Source organism: Pangasianodon hypophthalmus, chromosome 22 (genome assembly GCF_027358585.1).
Source record: "Pangasianodon hypophthalmus isolate fPanHyp1 chromosome 22, fPanHyp1.pri, whole genome shotgun sequence".
NCBI classification, from domain to species: Eukaryota; Metazoa; Chordata; class Actinopteri; order Siluriformes; family Pangasiidae; genus Pangasianodon; species Pangasianodon hypophthalmus.
Window position 1 is genome coordinate 2999971 of NC_069731.1, and position 21896 is coordinate 3021866.

General features: G+C 36.7%; 1 protein-coding gene across 4 annotated transcripts in view; it reads right to left on the reverse strand.

Annotated features, from left to right (window-relative positions):
* csmd3a (CUB and Sushi multiple domains 3a) overlaps positions 1-21896 on the reverse strand; it is a 237373-nt gene that overhangs the window by 128259 nt on the left and 87218 nt on the right. For all 4 annotated transcript variants that reach the window (XM_026924403.3, XM_053228098.1, XM_053228099.1 and 1 more), the window contains exons 19-27: positions 21719-21835; positions 19452-19667; positions 16836-17024; positions 16249-16418; positions 14968-15124; positions 4887-5078; positions 1713-1839; positions 863-1065; positions 34-225 (exon numbers count right to left, since the gene is read on the reverse strand). In XM_026924403.3, coding sequence (XP_026780204.3) covers positions 34-225; positions 863-1065; positions 1713-1839; positions 4887-5078; positions 14968-15124; positions 16249-16418; positions 16836-17024; positions 19452-19667; positions 21719-21835 — 1563 coding nt within the window. The remainder of the gene's footprint in view (positions 1-33; positions 226-862; positions 1066-1712; positions 1840-4886; positions 5079-14967; positions 15125-16248; positions 16419-16835; positions 17025-19451; positions 19668-21718; positions 21836-21896) is intronic.

Here is a 21896-nt window from a genome sequence, read left to right on the forward strand (position 1 = left end):
TAGGTGGAAGCTCGGCAAATTGAAAAATCTCACCGATGCAGGTAGGAGGGCTCGGTTGCCAGTAGTATCGGTTTTCCACCTGAATGCAGGTGATTCGAGACTCGCCCTGCAGTTCGTAGCCTGGGTCACACACGAAGGTCATGGTGTCGCCCGGTTCCTTGCCCTCACCATTCCGTGTGCCGTTCATTGGGGTCCCTGGATCCCTGCAGGCAGTTGCAACTGAACCTGACAAGTAAAAACAGCAGAATTGATGCCTTAATCATCACTGCAGTGCAACATATTTTTCCTAGCCAACGCTGTATATCAGGTTGAGTATTTCAGCAGGTGTTTTCACACTACACATTACAAATATGTTCTTCCAAATAAAATAAATATGTTCTTCAAAATAAATCTGCCCACTCCTGTTCAGATCAAGTGTTTCAGAAGACGTTTCCACACCACTGACTGTTCTTCAAAAAGTTTGCTGTATTGTTAAGTGTTCTTATCTTCCTAAAAATGTTCTAGTTTCTGAATTCCTTCAGATACAGAAACTTTCTTACATTTATTGCTTCTTCTATCAGATGCACAGAATGAGGTAAGAGATTCAGAGATTTTTGGTCTGTCCTGATAAAGGCCTTTGGAAAATAAAATGGGCCATTTTTATTTCCGTATTGATTTCTCAGCAATTATCCACAGCGTGATTATCCTACTGGCTGACTGACTTATGAAACACTCATGAAAATTAATCCAACATCTAAATCTATTATGTTTAATCCTGAAGGAATAACTGAGCTTGGCATACTGACATCCGAGCCACACACAAATTCTATTTTGAAATCATTCTATTTTGGAAATGGATTTATATTAAATTCAAGTAGCTTACTGGAAAAGTCGATAGCGAAGCCAGACTTGCTGATGTAGAAATCAGTCTCAAACTGAATGGTAACAATGTTGAGGGTGCTGTGGATCCCATCAGGCAACAGGGACCCGCTTACTTCCTTCAGAAGCATCTCGTTCTCGGGACGGCCGTCCCACACCTTCAGGATGTCATGAGATGCTTCAGTGTCAAAGGCTAGAAACTGGAGGCTATAGAAAGAGAAAAAAGTAACATGATTTTAATTCCACTGGGAACCTTTTAAAGTTCTTATTCTGTCTTTCAATGAGAAATCAATTAGTATAAACTTAAACCACACGTTGTCTCTTGTCGTATCAATGTTAGTAAATCTGGCTGACATCATCTTATCTTGGATTTGGCCCAGCATTGCCAAACAGACCAATAACAATTTTTTTTTTTTTTTTGGTACCAAGACCCAATCAAAGCAGACTGGACCACTAATGGACGTCCATCATGTTCCTGGTCAGCCGTTTCACACTGGGCATTCAGAGACTATTCAACAAGGTCTTGATCTTTGTCTTGTTATCCATTACTGTGATGCTCTGAAGCTTTATCACAGAATATAATTAGCAGACATATTTAACATTTAATTCCCTGTTCCTCCTCTGGGTCACTGCTGATCTCGTCTGCTAAACTATAATTAATTCCACTTTCTCCTTTGTAATTCCTTTAAATCAGTGGCATACACATAATGTTTTAGCAGCACCTCAAATTCTAATGATCTAAACCTTGGTCAAATATTGGCAGTAGAATTTTAACTGAAGCAAAAAAAAAAAAAAAGACTTTGACCTTCATAACATCTTAATGAAATGTATTTTGTTTGGAAAAGCTGAGGTACCTGACAGTATTGCCCGAGTCCACCTCAATGGTCCATGTACAGCGCAGATTGTTGTCATAAGGGAACGGGTATCCAGGAGATAATATCCGGCCCGACGATTCACCTTTGAAACTTCCACCACATTCCGCTATAACAGATCCAAATAAACGGGTTATTACACTGTCACCTACTGCTCATATCTGTGTTGTACAAAATGGTCTGTTCATAAATTCCCAAAAGACAAAGTGGCAGCTACTGCACTGATGGTTTTTCAAACGACAATGTTACAGTTTAAAGTCTTGACATTTCTTGTTTTCCTTGTCTGGACAAATTCCTTTCAGGTAAAGGCAACTTGAGGAGAATCAGATGTGTTGGTATGTATGGTGAAACATGGTGGTGGTAGCATAGTAATAGCTTAATAGGGTGATTCAATGGCAGTGCATTGCAATTCAAAAATAATTCAGCTTATTTAAAAAAAATTCATCAATAAATACTAAAATAATTTATACTAAAAAATAATTTGTCATTATATTGTATATATATATACATTATATTATATTTCATCATCCTTTACTAATCCTTGACTAATTGCATTTGTGATTAAATTGAATTAAAAAGACAATATTTATAATAAAACCTTAATAATTGTTTAAAATAAGTGCAGCAATATGTTTAAATGAGTCAAATTGTGACAAATTGCATACTTTTTGCATAAAAATAAAATCTTATTTTAATTTACTTATTGCAGGTAATAGATAAGAGGGAAAATCATTTGTTGTTCAAATGTTTAATTTTGTCTTCTTAAAGCAATTTTACATTGTAATATATAATAAAAAGTTTACTTGAATGAAAAGCTGTTTTAAATGTGATAAATTCCTGATTTTTAATTAATGGTTTATTAATAATTCTTAATTAATTCTTATTCATGGGTTTGGAGTTTTAGACCCTACTCTATGCGGTACATTTTTTTATATTAATAATGTTCTGATGAAATGTCTGTGGGCTTTTTAAAATCTCTTTTACTTCTGCCAGATTTATGATCACACACCAGCCTCTTCCACGAGTGTGTTAATGTGTGTGAAGGCTAGAGGCGTTTATGCATGGGCACAGCATCATGCTTTAAGTGCACTTCTTTGCTCCACGGTTAATTAAGGCTAAAAACCTATCTGTGTTATATATGAGCCCAGACCCACTCTGGAAGCAGGAGACCAGTGCATTCATCATCTAGGGGGAAAAAAGCTACCATAATCATACTTATCATAGTGCTTGTCATAAACACAGCTTTCAAAGCCACATATGGACCATCAGTGCTAACAGCAGCTAACAGCAGCTAACAGCAGCTAAGTCATAATTGTATTGCATGTAAGCTTCTTTGAAGATGATGGAAAAAAAAATAATTAGCTGAGTGAAAACGGGCGGAAATGCTTTAACCAGCTGTGCAGTCATTTTGACGATGATGTGGCGTTACAGAATGGATGAGGCTGAGAAATTCTGGACAAAAGAACATATCACTTATTAAGTCTCATTACTGCTCTGGTTGCAAATCTGAATAATTACATTTAGCATCGACTGTCAACAGGAAGAAGCCGACATGCAAGAGACTAGTGATGCAGTGAATGAGTTCCCAGCTAGAGCAGCGTAGCATGGATCTTCTATACGTCTGCGTTGTTTTGCGGTGTATGTCATTTTTCCTGAATCTAGCAGGACTAATTGTTACAGAATGAGGTCAACTGTAACAGCCAGACAATAGATAACTGTATCGACTGTTTAGGCTGATTGTATATACTGGGGAAAGATTACTGACTGGGCACATGCCCAAGTGCTCTGACTACTAAGGGGGGGCTCTCAGAGTAATGATCTGGCCATTACACCAGGAGTTGCTCGTGATCATAGATTTTGGTGGGGAAAGGACTACATTAATAAGTCTGTTGACTCAAACAAAATTAATTCAAGAGACTATCACACTTGCCTTATGATATAGGCTACTATAGTGAATTTAAGAAGTTAAGAATATAAGAAATAAGAAGTTGGGAGCTGTAAAATAACTATGCACACCAACTTTCAATGAGTGAGCAGAAAGATGTAGTGTGGTCTAAAAGCTAGCACCGCCAGAAAAAACTCGAATAAAAGGAACTAAGAAGCCATATATATATATATATATATATATATATACATATATACATATATATATATATATATATATATATATATATATATATATATATATATATATAAACCAATTAGTAACACAGCACACTAAATAAAAAGCATCTATCCACTGAGAATTAGTCAAAATATGACTTTGCTAGATGAAAAATTGAATTCACTTGAACAGCAAAAGATGAAGGATCAAGAAAAAGGAATTCAGTTTCAGATGAATCATAATCATATAGACAAATCATAGAAACAAAAGCCAGTAGAAAATGGGGATGGACTGTAATCTTTCTATTAATAATAAGTATTAAACAGAATTCACAGTTTTTAGAATTTTAAAAATATTTAAATGTAATTTCTGTAATGTTACATGTTAAAAACACATAAGAAGGCAGTGAAAATATAATACCCTAGCCATCATGTGTTAGCAGTTATGTAAGCACTATGTTCCCCTTATAATCACTTCACTGCTTCAACCTGGCAACGAAAATAATGAGGCAAAATGCAGATCTTTTAAGATGAGGGTGTGCAAGGAATTAAAGAAATAAATCAAGTAGTTGTACACTATAAAGTGACATAAGGATAATCAAAGAACATCGTGTGTTCCATGTATAATCACACAGCGTGACATATAAATCCTTTTTAACATATGCATGCCATAATCTCATACTATCCCTATCTACTAAAACATGATCTTTATCCACTTCAGCTTTTGGGTATCTTTCAAACAGAGGATAACAGGATTAAATCATAAACATTGATTATTCAGAAGAACATCCAAGTGTATGCAATTAAATTAAAAAACAGAACTGCATATAAACAAAGCAGAATTTGCATATGGCTAAATCCAAAATTGCTATAAAATTGTAGTTACTGTCACATTTCCACTTGTTCCATTTATTACAAGCATGAGAAGACAATTTTTGAGTATTTATATAAATATTGCTTATACCATTGTTACCTTGGATGAAGATAAGACAACATTTTCAAGTGTGTTGCTATTAAAGTTAGTCAGATGGCCTGAGATATTTGGACAAATACCTATGCAGGAAGGGAGCTGATGGTCCCATGTTCGCCTCTCACCCGTCATACACCTCAGCAAACCGCTGCCATGGAGCGTGTAGCCTGGGTCACATTGGTATGTGACAGCACTTCCTGCAAAGTGGCCTTGGTCGCTCACTTTGGAGCCGAACTGCGGCACGCCTGGCTCGTCACAGTGAGAGAGTTCAAAACCTGAGAAAAGAACAGAGAGAGTGGGGATTAGTGTGTGGAAACTGACGCATTCATTTGTTCTGTGATCTTGTGTAAGTGCTTTATCCTGCTCAGGGTAGCGTTAGAGCCAGAGTCTATCAAGGAAACACTGAGCATAAGGGGTAAAACACCCCGGAGGGACGCCTGTCCATCGCAGGACACCATGTACACACATTCTCAGAAACATAGAAAGAACAAGCAGAACTCCATACAGACAGTAACTCAAGCTCAGGATTGAACTGGTGACCCTGGAGCTATGAGGCAGCAATGCTGCTAAAGATGATACTGGTTAAAGATGTAAATTCCCATTTTATAATTTGATTTATTTTATAAACCAATAAACCTTTAAATAACCTTCGAAGAACCCTTTTCTAAGAGTGTAGCTATGACTAATTTGTTCATGTTCTGATTAAGGTTGTGGTACAGAAAATTTAAAATCAAGAACAGTCATTAAAAATTCAAAATTCAAAGATTGTATAACAGGACCGCACATTGTGCACCTCACAAATGGTCTCTACTTTCTGTTCAGATGATTAAAATAACACAGTATTATCACAGTCAGTACCTGCATAATGCTAGCATCTCTGGAAGGCATTTGTCGAGTAGCTCTGCTTTTCTTTGGCTTCAGATGAGCTATCTGTCTGTTTTCTTCCTCTCTTCTAGCCACCTCCGCTGTAACTCATCTTATTTTACGTGACTAATTTGGGTACCACTATATTTAAATTAATTTCTAATTAATTTACAATGCTACTTTTACTATTTTTTTCTTTGCAGAGCTGCACCATCTTTTTAGCTTGATCCTATATTCAGTCTGATAAAGAGCTAAAAATCAGGATCAATTCTTAAAGGAAAATGTCAGGATCAGGAGTATTTATACCCCAATATTGATTCACAAATCCCTAACACTCAGAACCCCATGTAAATATAAAGAATTAGTAACCTTGCAAGATCTGGATGGCTCCATTCTTTATGCGTGTAACAGATATTCAGGAGCCAACAACGAGGATGGCAGTGCCAGTGTTGTGTGTAGGAGCAGACAGTATAACAACATACACATGAGCCAGAGACTGGAGTCCAAGCAAGATGAGTAAAATGAGTAAAATTCTTGTTAAGCTGTATTTTGCAGCACATACAGTAGGACTACGCATCAGAATAAAATCGTAGCAATGAAATTAGTTGCTGATGCACTTTTTCCCTCTACTGGTGGCTTAAATTACATCAATTCATAAATGTAGGTCTCAGTGCTTTTAACAGCAAATTTGCTTTCAAGACCAATGCGTTAACAATCCACACAGCACTTTTGTAAATAGGCAATTCATGGGGATCAGAACTTGTCGAGCCTTTCATCTGAGTGCCATAAAAGAGTTGCAGACTAGAGAAAAACAGTATGCTGCAGTTACTAAAGAACAGGTTCAGAAATCTGCTATATATCAATAGTTAATGAAACTGTCCCATTCAATCATTCCCCTTTTGCACAAAGTAAAAACACTAAACTTACAGTTTGTTCTTTTGGGTCATTTGCACTTTGATTGAACAATTTGTGCTCAGCAAATAATCTGATGTGGATGTAAAAAAAATGCAATCTTTTAATCTTTGAAAGACTATGGGGCATAGCCCTGCTAGCTTCTTTATACCAGCTGTCCCCCAGTAAAAATTTACATTTTTTAAGTAATAATCCATAGAGATTTTGAGATTACTTGCCAAATAGGAGATCAAGAACAAAAAAGACAAGCTGTCTTACAGTGGATGTCATGTTGGTCAGTAACAGCAACAGTAAAAGGCATCAATCGAACAAGTCATGCTGGAAGTGAAACTCCCCACTACCTCTGAAAACCACAAACAATTTTGAAAGATCATTTTAAAAAGTATAGCTCAACAGATCTCTACCATCAGTATACTCACAACTCCCCCAGTATTTTCAGAACTATCAAACTGAAGTCCTGAATTGATAGCGAAGAAGTTCTTGAGAGCACAGCTGACATTAAATGATCTGGAAAGCCAAACTGTACAACAAAGCACCAAAGGGGCATAATGTGCCGACAGAAATCCAGCAGCACAATTCTAGTGCCTCTGCTAAAGTGACATGAAGGTCAATGGCATTTACTACAGACATCGTAAGTGTGAAACTTATAACCCAGAGAGCTGAGAGTCAAAGAATTCTTTTGAACTCCTGTGGTGAAGTAGTTAGAAAAAAAGAAATTGGAAAAACAAATAGGTTTCCCTGACTCTTTTATTGGCAGTAGTGGGAAAGAAATAAAAGGTAGAGAGAACCGAAAGATTATATACTACCACTGTTTAAAGTTGGTACTGGCAGCTACTCCAGCAGAGTCCACTGCTGGATATAATTTGACTGAATGTGTATTAAAATGTGGAGTATATTATTTTCCACCTAGAATTGCAGCAGAGACTACTGTAGTGTTTTTATTGCAAAGAAAGTGAGACATTCCAAAGCATGGTGGTGAATTAAGTAAGGATACAGTGAAAGCCAGAAGACGGAGAGTGATTATTTCACCAGCAGCAAACCAAGCAAAAATGACTTTTATCAAAATTTGTCTCTGATAAATCCTCAAACTGGCCAGAGGAGCTGAGGAATGGTTAAATCATCATTCTGCAAAATCCTTTAAACATTGTTACATGTTGTTATCCTAATGACACACAGTATTAGGTCACATCTATAGACTGAAATCCATATATCCACCTGATGCAGTATGGGTAGAAATAAATCAGGCAGCCCCGGCAGCCCTAACATGGCTTGTGGAGCTAAGGACAAAAGTGAAGCAAAAAAAACCCCAAACATTACAGTAGTGAGCCAGTAATGAGACAGAGCCATGGGGCGCTGCTGTAGAAGTTTATCCAGTTCTAGCTGACACAATGCACCAGTGGAATGTGAAACTGCTATTCAGGGAGTTGAGTGGTATATATTCTCTGATTCAGAAAAAAACGGAATAGCATTTCATAACTCCAGCAATAGATACATTAGAAAGACTATATCTGAGTGAGATAAATGTATATATCTGTGCTGAAACCTTTGAATAAAAAATGCAGGATGGATAACCAAGTAAAAAAAAAAGCAATTATTTATGAATACAGCCTGTCAGGAAAAAGGATAGGAGTCTCTGCTTCTGCAGTGATTACTGAGAATTGAAAGAAAATTCCACGTCTGATCGACATCTCATCACTGATATACAAGACAATCTGAAGGACTGGCTGTACTTGGTTTTCTGTGTTCTGTGTAGAATTTTTGGAAGAATCAAACTGTCACCTAACTACTATTTCTCTGCATAAAATAGCAAAAAAAAAAAATACCCTGACATTTTTAAATGAACAACTTTTTCACACTAGGACTTGCTATAGGTTTAATTCACCATCTGAAAGCAGTGCACCATGGTCAATATGTACAATGCAAATAATAGTTTTAGATTTCATGGTTTTTATGGTCTTCTTGGTTTGTGGTGTAATGTCCATGGACTTATCAATAATACAGCAGATTTTCACTGCAAATTTAATTAATGCACTTCAAATTCTGAAAGCCAAATAGTGGTAAATTAACTGTGACAGTTCACGCAAAGGTACAACAAGCCATTTTTTCCCACATTGCACTGAAGTTTGGTTTTGTTTTGAATTTCCATTTCAGTGCTTAATACCCTGGGACCTGTATGAATGGGGCTTTTGGTTTTTCTGGTTTTCTTTTATAGGTAAGTTGGTTCCCTAAACAGTGGGTTTTTTTGTTGTTTTGGCCTTGGTTGTTGTACAGAAATTCAAATACAAAATGTATATGTTCTGTATTATATCCCAATATATCACTTTTTGAGTTTACTCCTGGTGTGTCTCATTCCCGGCCACTCTTAGAGCACCAAATACTCGCTTCACTCCACCTTACATATAATCCGTTGCCTTTACTTATGCTGTGCGACCTAACCTCAGACTGGGTCCTAGCAAGGTGTGCCATGAATTATGCTGTGAATGAGAGTGTGTGTGTGTGTGTGAATATCTGAGTGCATGATCCAGTGACAAGTCCTCGTGCCCAATGTTCCCAGGATCCACTATACACAGATGTATAGCTCTGGGGAATTCCAATTCACCTGGACTCTAACTAGGATATATCGCTTACTGAAGATGAAAAAATGAAAACAGGATATATTCATAGATGGATATTGCTGCCATTGCTTGTATAGGCCTTAAAGAACTTTTGTTGAATAAAAAATGTTGTAGTTCACTGGTATTTTTGGCAGTACATCAAGAATTTTTTCCCACATAGCAAACCCTCTTCATGACTTGCTGAACAATGCATAATAAAGTAAAACAGAAAGAAAGAACTATTGGAACAAAAGAAACAATCGAGACCACCTTCCTCAGCTCAGTTAACTGGATGACCATTTATCAGAAAGCCAAAGTTAGATTATTCTGGTGTTAAAGAACACTTTTTATTCTGTGCTGTGCTGTGATGTTTGGGGACAGTATTTTATCAGATGCAGCAAGAATGATTGACAGTTATTGCATAATGTACAACTCCTGAGGAGAAACACCACTCCATGGAGTTGAAGTCTTTGGACATGAGGATTCACAGTTTATAGATTCAATAATTCCCTCACATATGTCCCCTCTACAACCAAACTGAATGTGACTGCACACAGATGTATAGTTCTGGGAATTCCAATGGAGGTGATAACAGCCTCTTATGGATGCCTTCAGAGATGGAAAATCATATGCAGGCATGCACAGGAGAGGTGTGCGCTGAAATATGGAACAGTGTTACCAAGGTAGTTGCTCCACGGTTTGAAGAAAACTGTGCCATGGATGTGCCCACTTATAGTTTCAACAGCTTTGGAGGATTTGAGTTTATTCTTCAAGCAAGAGCTGTTGTCAGAGGCACTGGAAGACCATTCTGTTATCTAGAGTGGGTTAAAATGCATGATTTTAGAGCCATGGCCAAATGTTGAAGACAGTGGATAACTGTTAGGCTGCTGGGGAAAAAAGGGTATCCTTTTGTCAGAATTCATTTACACAGTTCCAAAAATTTGTACAGTCTCAACCACATCTTATACAATGATATGGGATGAAAAGCGATGTGGAGCATCATATCAAACAGATATGGAGTTTTTTCTAAAGCAAATAATAGTAGATACCTTTTCCTATACTTGCATTACGATGACTGTGGCAGGCAAATAATTAACTAAAAAAGAATATGGAGCTAATTGTGAAAATGTCCATGGACATATTTATGGTGAAAATAAAGAGCCCATGTCATCATTCACGCCTGAAAGAAAAAAAAAGAATAGAAAAGCTAGAAAACCATGTACGTCCAACACCTTGGCTTATTTTCACTCTTCAGGCTTGAAACCAATTTTAGCAACAAAAGTAATAGCTATATCTACAGCAGTGACAACATTCTCTGTCTCAGCCTCAGACGCGTCAACCATGGGATTCATACAATGCATCCGATATCTTTTGTACACTTTTCTGGCCACAAGCTTCAGAATCATAAAGGGTGCAATCTGGGATCCTAACAATGAGACAGCTTTTCGAAACAGCATGCAGTCACTGGATTGAAAAATTAATTCATAGAATACCATGTTTAGATGTTATTCAACAGTGTTGTGTGAAGCACTTGATAAGTAAACAAGATGGTCTTGCGGATTGGTGTGTGCTAGCAGGAAAAAGTCTGTTGCTGATTGCCTGCAATGTCAGTCAAACTGCTTCATTCTGTGAAAGTAGGAGTTTCTTGTCCACAGTTATTTACAAAATGTTCCAAACTCGAGGCTAGAGGTCTGACTTGCGAGACTAGTCCAGCTCTAATTAAATACAGTTCACTTAAAATTGTGACTACAGGAGAATGAATAAACAGCATATGCATATTTTTTTGGCTACCAACGAGTACCCTTATAGTAAGACAAGTTGCTATACAAGTACACACTGCACAAAAATGACACCATTGCAGATGATGGTTTTAAATAATGTCCACAGCATATGAAAAGTGGATGTGTGTGATTTTGTTTGTGCTTTACTTACACGCACTTACAAGCGGAGAAAGAAAACGCTGCCGAATGTGTGGTCTGGCATTTTACATGTCACTGTGGATTAAAATGCTGGTGAAAAGGCATCTAAAAATGCTTCAGAAACATGTCCGCTGTGAATTGGCTTTAAGTGTTCATGACCGTTCCTGTTTGTATTGAATTAAGTTAGTGCCTGACTTGTATGCTAAGCATAATGTTAATGGTGTGAGAAATTTATGCTCCAGATTCAAGGTTATTCTCATAGTTAAAGGAATAAAACCTTAGTAAGGATGAAAAGGGAGCTCTTTGTAAGTTTATTACTTTAACCATGGAAATAACTATGTCAGAAACACAAGCAGGACAGAATAATATTAAGAAAATGTAAATATGCATGCAGGCTTAATGGTGGGACCTTTTTGAGGTCATTAGAAATAATGTGAGAAATAAAGTTAGTCTTTATTTCTGTAAAAGCAATAACAAAGTACACTTTGGGTTCAGCATCAATATAAACAAAAATATAAATCTTAAGCAGGAATTATCAGCTATGTGCAAACATTTAGCCCTCCTTTGACCAGGTGGCCCTCTTTTGCTCTACTGTTTCCAGAGCTTTCTGATGTTAGTGTGAAGTACGGATGTTCCTTTAGAGCTATAATGATCTGACAATTTGCTATTAAGCCTTATCCGCTTTACGGAATGAAAGAGAGGAATCCAAGGTTCTTCACATCGCTAGAGAAAACATTATTTAGTGATTTATATTCACTTTTATTTAAGCCGCTTGTTCAATTCCACTCAAGTACTCAGAATATGAACTTGCTAGTATCAAGTCATGTGACCTAGAGACAGGGATGTAGATGCCTGGCGTAGTAAGAAGGTAGGAAAATATTACAGTAAACACCACCGTGGCTTAACCAACACTGACAGGAAGTTTCCAGTGTTTATAATTAAAAATTACAATCAAATAGGATGTCCTTTGTACAAGTAATTGTAATAAATAGGGACACAAATAATATCATTCAAACCATTATGAGTTAATCAGAGCTTAACGAGCGAGCAGCATGCCTAATTAACTCATTAGGAAAGGTGTGAGTGAGACGATCTGCACCAGGCCCATCAGGAGTTGATGTCCCGGAGGAAAAGTATTGCAAAAACACCCTGGAATGAAACTCACTGCATTCTGCCATGTGGTAATAGAATTAAACAGACAAATTCAAGAGTGAAAGTATTTCAATAGCCTTAGCCAAAATGAGAAGTGTGTGGAATGGTGTGCTGTTATGACTGAGCATTATGGCATTATGGAGTTTGTGTACCATGTCTGGATAGAAATAGAGGGAATTGTGCAGCTTGTTGGGTTTATAGACATAAATCTATTTCTGCAGGGTGCAGGAACACTTAGGGCAATGTTTTATAAGAACATAAAGTTCGTATTTATGAGAACTCTTGCATTAGACCAAATAAATGGTGTGGAGTGTATTGGTATAGATGATATGCCATTTGATCCCCTAATGAAAAGAGGACAGAATGAGTTGCAAGGATAAAATGTGTTTTCTATAACTTTTAGAAAGATACCTATGTCACAAAAGTCGTGTTTGTTTGTTGTATTTCAGTTAGATAATGTATGTGTGACGAGCAGGTTGCCAGATCTGCATGACAAAAGCACCCCAATGGACAAGCAGGTCCATTGGCTGATGCTAATTGCACAAATTTTAGCATATCAAACCGTATACTGTATGTAATCAATCACACCTCCCATTTCTGCATTATTTTGGGAGGTTCCTACATCAGTTTCATAAATGTGTTAGCAAGGCTAACACCACTGCCTTTCAAAGACCTGATAAGACTTCATTTTTGGAAGCCACATCAGATTATACACACACTAATATATGTATACAGAATGGTATGAAAAAGTGAGATGCAAGGCTGAGGCTGATTTGCTCTAGAACAGACAATAGATTCATTCAGTCTATCAGCGGCACGATGATCAGGTTACGATCAGATCGGATCTACATTTGGGCCAATCTTTCCCCCTAACACGTAACTTCCCTCCTTCAGTACGCTGATATACTCTATGTAATTCTCCACAATGACAAATATTTTGACAGACTTGGACCAGCACTGGAGAGGGTAGAATCAAGCGTAATCAGGGTTCTTTCATCTTGAGAGGCACTCTAATCAATTTCACATACAACTATAATAACTATGACAAGCTCAAACTTTTCAAACATTTCAAACTTTCAGGTGTATCTGGCTCCGTTTCAATATCCTTGTTTACCTTGTCATATTCCCTCGGTCGAATCAATATTTTCATCTAAGGGGCCATTTAAAAAACTAATCAGCTCGAGTGGGGACGAACCATGACCCTGCCTGAGGAAAGAGCTATGGAGGAAATGCAGATATTTTTCAAAAACATGTGAAACCTGACACAGTATGTAAAACAATCAAGAGTGAAATACGATTTAATACTGATTATAGTGCACGGCTGTTGAAGGCAGGACTCAAGTGTTTAAAATCAAAATTTGCTTCGTTTCTTTAGGGTAATCCAAGAATCGCATTAAAACAGGATAATCCATACTATAAAAAGGAAAACATAAGCAGGATCAAAACCAAGAAATAGAGAAGACGTGAAGAAGGCTTGGTTTTATCGGACAAAAGGTATAGCAAGACTTCGCAAAGAGACGAAGTTACAGCAGGGTATCAACAGACAAACTAATTAATGAGCTAACACAGAACAGGTGAACACAATCAGGTAACACACCAATGACAGGACAGGAGTAGAGACAGGACTAGAAGAGAAACAAAGGCACATGGAAAACACAAGAACATTACATGACCCCAAGACAAAAAACTGCAACTGGGGGAATCTGTGACAGATTCATCCAGCTCTGATGCAGCCTAAAACAGCTTCATGAGCAGTTTTTCTCACACAAAGCCACAAAAGCTGTATGTATCATGAGCCATAATAATGGCAAAGTCATGCTAGCTGCTCGATTAAACTTTCAAATAATATGGCACAAGCCACAGTCGATGCTGAAGGTGGACCTATAATTCCAGGCAAAGCAAGTTAGGCGCAAGACAGAAGGGTCGTATTACAACAGAGTCCAAGTTGATAATGAAATGAATAACTTAATTAAGGAATGAAAATTAACTGAGATTATATTTTCCATTATGTGAAATTGAGGTGAGAGACTGAGGGAGTGAGGGAGAGACTAATAAGTGAGAGAGAAACAGATCAAGAGAGAGAGAGAGAGAGAGAGAGAGAGAGAGACTCATCTCTTTGACCTCACTGAACCCCATTATCCCTCATCACACAGAGAAGATTTTTGTTTGGGAATTGTTTTTGGTCAAAAGTGCGAAGTCGTGTCAGGTGCTGTTGAATCATACCCAAAATACGGGTCATAGTCAGAAACTGAAAATTACAAAAAGACATGAAGCTAGGAAGTAAAACAAAGAACTTTCGAAAGAAAGAATCAGGAAGTCAAAAGCCACACCTTAAATTTCATACTATGCTTTATATACTGTACTATGCACTATGTACTTGAGTATTCAACTGATTTCTGGAGGTCATCAAACACTAAATGCAAATGAGCAAGTGAAACTTGAAAATAATAAACATGGAACTTGGGAAACAGCAAATCAAGAAACAAAAAATAGAAACAAGAATTTGCTCCAAGGGATATAGATACTTGTATACAAACTACCATGTAAGCCACAAGCGTGTGCTATAAGGACCTGATGAAAGCCAGGAAGAAAACAAGGTTTTGTGACAACAATACAATTCTTGGAATTGAAAGCCCCTCACAGACATTATCATTGTTATCTCATGTTGTCTTAAATTTGTTTAGTTTTGTCGAGTAAAAAGCGAAGCTAAATGGAGTCCTTACTGCTGTAGTTGAGCTTGAAGCCCTCCGCAGTGTCGTCCTGATCCGAGAAGAACTCCAGCCAAAGATGGTTGGAGGTGCTGCTGATTGTGACTCCCAACATGGAGGAACTGGAGAACGCTCCGAGAACGTCTGCTGTGTTATCCGGTCCGTCATATATCTGAGAAACCCAGGAAATAAACACCAATTAGATTGAGTAGAACTAATTATTACTTATTGGATAAAAGCAACAGATTTCCTATTCCTACTCAGAGCAATTTAATTATAAAATTCCTCACCCGAATTATTATCAACATAAACAATATCAGTAACACTTTACCTTAAGGTTCGTTGATAAACTATTTATAATCAGGTAATACATAGTTTATTAAGGTTAATAGTAATTTAAAGTTGTGCAACTTCATAAATACTGTGGTAACACTTTAATATTTGGTAACAAACCTAATTTACTAATATGTATTTTAATAATTAATGATTACTGATTAATTTTAGTGAACACATAATTATTAAATATGGTATAACATTTAAAATTATTTAGATAATGTATTAATATTTAAAATCTCTATACTAGAAGTTTCCTTCCTAATGATTTGCTTTTTAAATACATTAATAAATCAAAAAGAGACCCGTGATTAAAATTCGACAAATTTTATTTAAAAAGTATTTCAAAAATTGCAGATTGATTATTAATTAATTGATCATTATAGAACTGATTAACTATTATGCATCTTTATTTAGTAATCTACACATCACTTGCTTATAAATAGTTTAGGATCAAACATTATATTAAAGTGTTACTATAAATTAAATAAATAAATACAACAGCAATAACAAAACAACAGCTGTTTCTGTCTTTCATTGCGAAGTCTTGTCATGCATTTCATGTTGCTAACTGCACATTAACCGTGTGTTAAATGTACCTCTAACTGGATACCTTTGACCCAAAGAGAACATGAGCATTAAACTAGAAAATAGTTTGCATCTATGCACTTGGCACACTAAAGGCTGAGGTGACACTGTGATGAGTAACTTCCAATAACAGATGGATTTTATGCGTCAAAATTGCTCAGTAAAATGGTTCTACCTCCTTTCAACATAGATTATTCTACACTACGTCTCAACCACTTAAGTATTAGTAATAGCTATGCTATGCTCTGATAGCTCTGGGTCCTGGATAAAGGAACAAATTGCAAAATAAGCACTTAGCGTATGCATAGTGTCAAAAAAAGCATTCGCTAAGCATCCCTCATCCTTCACGAGAGATCTTCTTGCTGCTTTGCTTACCTTTAAGATGTCACCTTGAGCTAGACGGAAGCTGCTTGCCGTAATGTTGATGCCTTTCCCTCTCTGCACTTGAATGTTATAAACGCACTCGTGGTTGTTCTCATAATTCAGAGGGTAGTTTGGGGACAGCAGAACTCCAGTGTTCTGGGAAACAGTCGATCCACATTCAGCTGAGAAACACAGACAGATCGATACAAAGTCAGAGGAACGTATGGTGTAAAATAATGTTATACAGGACATAAAAATAAGTGTCTATGACTGACATAAGTAACAGATGTACTAGTGTCACATATTCCTTGTACAAAAACCCGGGACACGACCTTGTCACTCATGAGTTGCATTCGAGGCACTGCACACTTTGACAGCAAGTTTTGGACTCTTAGCTGATATAAAGACATCAGAATATGCCATGCTAACACCAAATCAACACCCTTGGGATGGAGCAGAAAAAAAATTCAAGCCCCAGAAAGCTCTGTAAAAGTACCCCAAGGTCTAAACTTCACTAAACTACGCCGTGCCTCAATGCAACCCTGAAGAAGCTGTTCAGCTTGAGACATCTAAGCGAATGAAAGCGGCTCACCACGTACCCACACACCTTGGCAGAGGGGCGCTCCATGTGCGCCGTCCGCCACCCAGGCACGTGATGCCCTGTGGGCCCTGCAGCCGATAACCTGGCAGGCACCAGAACGTCACCAAATCGCCCACGCCAAAGCTGCTGCTGCTGTGGCCGCCGAATCGTGGCGCACCCGGGTCCTCGCATGGCTCTAGATCATACTCTGAGGGAAAATACACACAGAAACACAAAATTAATGCTACAAAGAAGCTTTTATCCACAGGTTCTGGCAGTATTCATCTTACAAGTATATTATTGTGACAGTACGTACAGATGATGTCTGGATAGATGGATGGATGTTGTTATTCTTTCTTAGAAAGACAGATTTGTTAAAAATTTCATAAATTGTCACTTCAATTTATCATGTTATTAGAATTATGAAAGACAGAACGGATACAATGCATGTGGTAGTTAGCCTTCAGACTCTGCAGTTGGAAGCTGTTGGGCTGGCTAGTGCGTGGAAATTGGCAGGTGACCAAATTGGGGAGATAAATGAGAAAAAAATCCAAATTCAAACAAACAAAAAAACATTACAAATGTACCAGCTCTCTTCTACTATAGTACCTTCCATGAAGGCTTTGGGGAAAAGCTAGTTCCGCCACTTGCAGCATTTCCTGTCATGATTCATAAAGTAACCCGGGTGCAAATGAAACACCAGGCTAACAACGCCAACATTCCGTGGGTGCTAATGTGCATCAATTTGCACCATTTGGATGCCTGTGCACCAAGCTTTAACACCGTATCACTGTGAGGCCACAACAATGTTCATTCTTCACACATCCGAGGAGCTTTGAGGGTTCGCCTGAGGGTTTTTTGTAGAAAAAATAAAAATCATCATCATCATAAAAAAAAAAATAAACCAAGCCTTGGCTTTCCATGACCACTGAATCAGTTTCCTTCACCTCCCAGTGGAAAGCTTAGCGTGCTCTGCATGCTACAACCCAGGGCAGAGTTAGCATGACAAACACAATCCGCCAAAGATCAATTTGCTTTTTGCTTCTCAATGTTGTAGACCTCGCTGGCTAAAAAAACGGCTGAAAATTTCTTGCATTATGCGTCAACATGTCCAATCAGCAGCAGAAGGTCAACATCCAGCCTCAGATCAAAAAAATATGCTAATACACAAATCTTTCATGATTATTCATTAAAGCAGACGTTTAAATAGTGTGTAGTAGTTTGCTACAAACTACTATATTAGTTACACCTTCTTGACTGCCTGCTCACGTGTGCGGGTCTTTTAAAAGTACACTGCCGGAGTCCTTAAAGCCTCTCATTCGAGCAAAGAGCCCTTTTGTCAGCGAGCGATGTTTAACCGTAGGCGCACGGGTTAAGGATTTAAAGTGCTCATGAATTTCTGAGGCTTTTTTTTTTATCTCAACAGGAAAGTAGCTGTTGGGGAGTTTTGTCTTTTTTTCCCATTAAAATTTAGATAAGTCTATTTTGCCAGTCCAGGTTTAACCCCAAGCTATTTTATCAGGGAGCAGTGATCAAGCAGCGATCTGACATCATATATGCACACGGTTACGTCTCAGATTTATTACCCTAGGGTGTTAAATCCAGTAGGTGCCACTGATAAGTCCCGAGCTCCAGATCAGCAGCTGAGACGAGACGGACCTCAAGCTGTTGCCGACCGATTTCATTTTATCAATGCGTGCAAGGTGTTCAGGAGCTGGTGCGGTGGCTTATCGCCGGAGATACAAGAGTGCACGGTGCAGAGAAATCCAGTTTAACCCCCTGCAGTGACTGAAATTCATACTGCAGATAAACCCTTTAATGTCAGGTAGCAGCGAGTAACTCCAGTTTAAGACTGAGAATGTCAGTGTTTGGGGCTTAGAGGAATATTACAGACTTTTTTCAAATTAATATACATATATATATATATATATATATATATATATATATATATATATATATATATATATATACTGCCAAAACACCTTTAAGGTGAGTGTGATGAGAATATGTGCATTTATGGAGAAAAAGAGAGAAAACCTGGTGAATAGAGGTGAATAGGCCAATTAAATAAAATAAAAAATTACAAATAAACAACAATTATTATTATCATTATTATTATTATAGCAGTAGTATAATAATAGTAGTATAATACTACTATGTAATACTAGTAGTAGTAGTAGTATACAATAATAATAATAATAATAATAATAATAATAGATTTCTGCTTTAAAATGTTTACATTTTACATTAAAAAAATCCCAAAATATATACTTTTTATGAAGTTTAAATTAAAGCAATTATTTCAGAGAAAGTTTTTTACAGAATAGTTTGCCAAAAATTACATTTTTTAAATTAAAGAACATATACCTTTTATCCATTTATAGTTACACTTAAGGTTATGGAACATTCTTGAAACAACTGTTTTGTGTTATCACCTACATTATAACAGCTACACATGAATATTCCCTAATCAGCGTCTCTTTTTTCTGACACTGGAGACTCCTTCCATAAATTCTAAAGACATGTCTCATTCTAGAAAACTTCACCATATCAATGATTTTATTTGTTAAATAACAACACAGTTTAAGAATCTATTTATTATTAGCCTTTGATTAGGTGTCTGTCTCTTTCTCACCAGTGAAGGAGATGTTGAAGCCGTGGAAGGAGATGGAGAAGTCGGAGATGAAGCGTAGCTGGGCTCGGAAGTTGCCGTAGAGACCGGCGTTGAGAGTCGGGGGTCTCTGTGAGCCTGTCAGACGTGCCAGGGGTTGAGCGAAGCTGCCGTTCTCCGTCACCAGCAGGTAATCGTGGTGATCCTCCAGATGGAAAGCATGGAAGGTGAACTGAACGCCTGAGCAGGAACGAGTGCCAAATCATCAGTTAGTTGAGCAAGGAGAGAGGAAAAAAGCTCACATGGCAGCGGGGACTGCAAAATCGGTTCCAAAGCACGCCTAGGGCACATTGATTTATATACAAAAAAAGTTTTTAAGAGAAAAAAAATAAGCATTAAAGTAAAACTTATAATTGGATACAGGGGAAAGATCTAATTCTCAAATTTTAATAAATAGTAATAAAAAAAAATGGACAGATTTCATTTTAATAGCAAGCCAGCATGCTCTATATAACTGTATATGTATATAACTACAATAACCACTCTTTACAACCGTGGTGAGCACAAAATGCACAAAACAGTGTCAAACAGTGAGGCAAATGGGCTACAACAACAGAAGACCACATCAGGCTCGACTCTTGTCCAGTTTCAGTAAGCCTGTGCTATTATCATTATTATTATTATTATTATTATTATTAATATTAGTAGTAGTAATAGTAGGAGTTGTATTTGTATTATTATTATTATTAGTAGTAGCAGTATTATTATTATTATTAGTAGTAGTAGTAGCAGTAGTATTAGTATTATTATTAGTAGTAGTAGTACCAGTAGTATTAGTATTATTATTATTAGTAGTAGTAGTAGTAGTACCAGTAGTATTAGTATTATTATTATTAGTAGTAGTAGTAGTAGTACCAGTAGTATTAGTATTATTATTATCAGTAGTAGTAGCAGTATTATTATTATTAGTAGTAGTAGTAGCAGTTGTAGCAGTAGTAGTAGTAGCAGTATTATTATTATTATTAGTAGAAGTAGCAGTAGTATTAGTATTATTATTATTAGTAGTAGTAGTAGTAGTACCAGTAGTATTAGTATTATTATTATCAGTAGTAGTAGCAGTAGTAGTAGTAGCTGTATTATTATTATTAGTAGTAGAAGTAGCAGTAGTATTAGTATTATTATTATTAGTAGTAGTAGCAGTATTATTATTAGTAGTAGTAGTAGCAGTTGTAGCAGTAGTAGTAGTAGCAGTATTATTATTATTATTAGTAGTAGTAGTACCAGTAGTATTAGTATTATTATTATCAGTAGTAGTAGCAGTATTATTATTAGGAGTAGTAGTAGCAGTTGTAGCAGTAGTAGTAGTAGCAGTATTATTATTATTATTAGTAGTAGTAGTACCAGTAGTATTAGTATTATTATTATCAGTAGTAGTAGCAGTATTATTATTATTAGGAGTAGTAGTAGCAGTTGTAGCAGTAGTAGTAGTAGCAGTATTATTATTATTATTATTAGTAGTAGCAGTTGTAGTAGAAGTAACAGTAGTGGTATTTTGCTAGTGAATTACAACAAACAATAACTTAGCTAGGGGTTATTTATTTTTACTCATGGAATGTAATAAATATAACACAGATTTTGATCATTGAACTCATTTTGGTTAATATTTAGAAAAATTAATCGATTTAAAACTAGAAGTAGCATGATAAAACTTTTTCTCTTCCGATGCTGATATTGAAACCTTGAGCATCAGCTGATATCGATACCCGTCTGGTACTTTTCTTTAAAAATTACTGAGCTTATTTATTTATTTTTTTTAACTGAAGCACTATACAGTTAATCTTTTTCACACAAAAATCATTGTATTTTAAATATAATAAATAGGATAAACTATAAAGTTTATTCTGTTTAAAGAAATACATTTTCTTCAAACAAATTTAATTCTATTTAATTCTATGTCTTTAATAAAACTCATGCTGTAATCTGCCATACGGAAATTCGAATAGTTCTCGAAAACAGAATAACTGATACAAAAGTAATGAAAATTCAGTTAGCAGCTTGAAAACCTGAGGTTATTATTTAGTTATTCATCTTAAAGAATATTATACAGTCATTATGGTGTAACAGGAAACTAATAGGGAATGCATGAGAGTTATGAGAGAATTGCGATTTCCACTAATGCTATTTATTTGCTTGCATTAAGGTAAATGAAATCCTAATTATGTTTAACTGACAAAGATGTGTGTGTGCGTGTGTGTGTGTGTGTGTGTGTGCGTGTGTGTGTGTTTTTCTACCTTTGCCATGGCTGACCTCCACCGTCCACGTGCAGTTTAATGAGTTGGGGTAGAGCTCCGGGAACCCGGGAGACAAGATGATTCCGTCGGGTCCTTTTACATCACCGCCACACAGAGCTGTACAACACACACACACACACACACACACACACACACACACACACTTTCTGAATCTCAA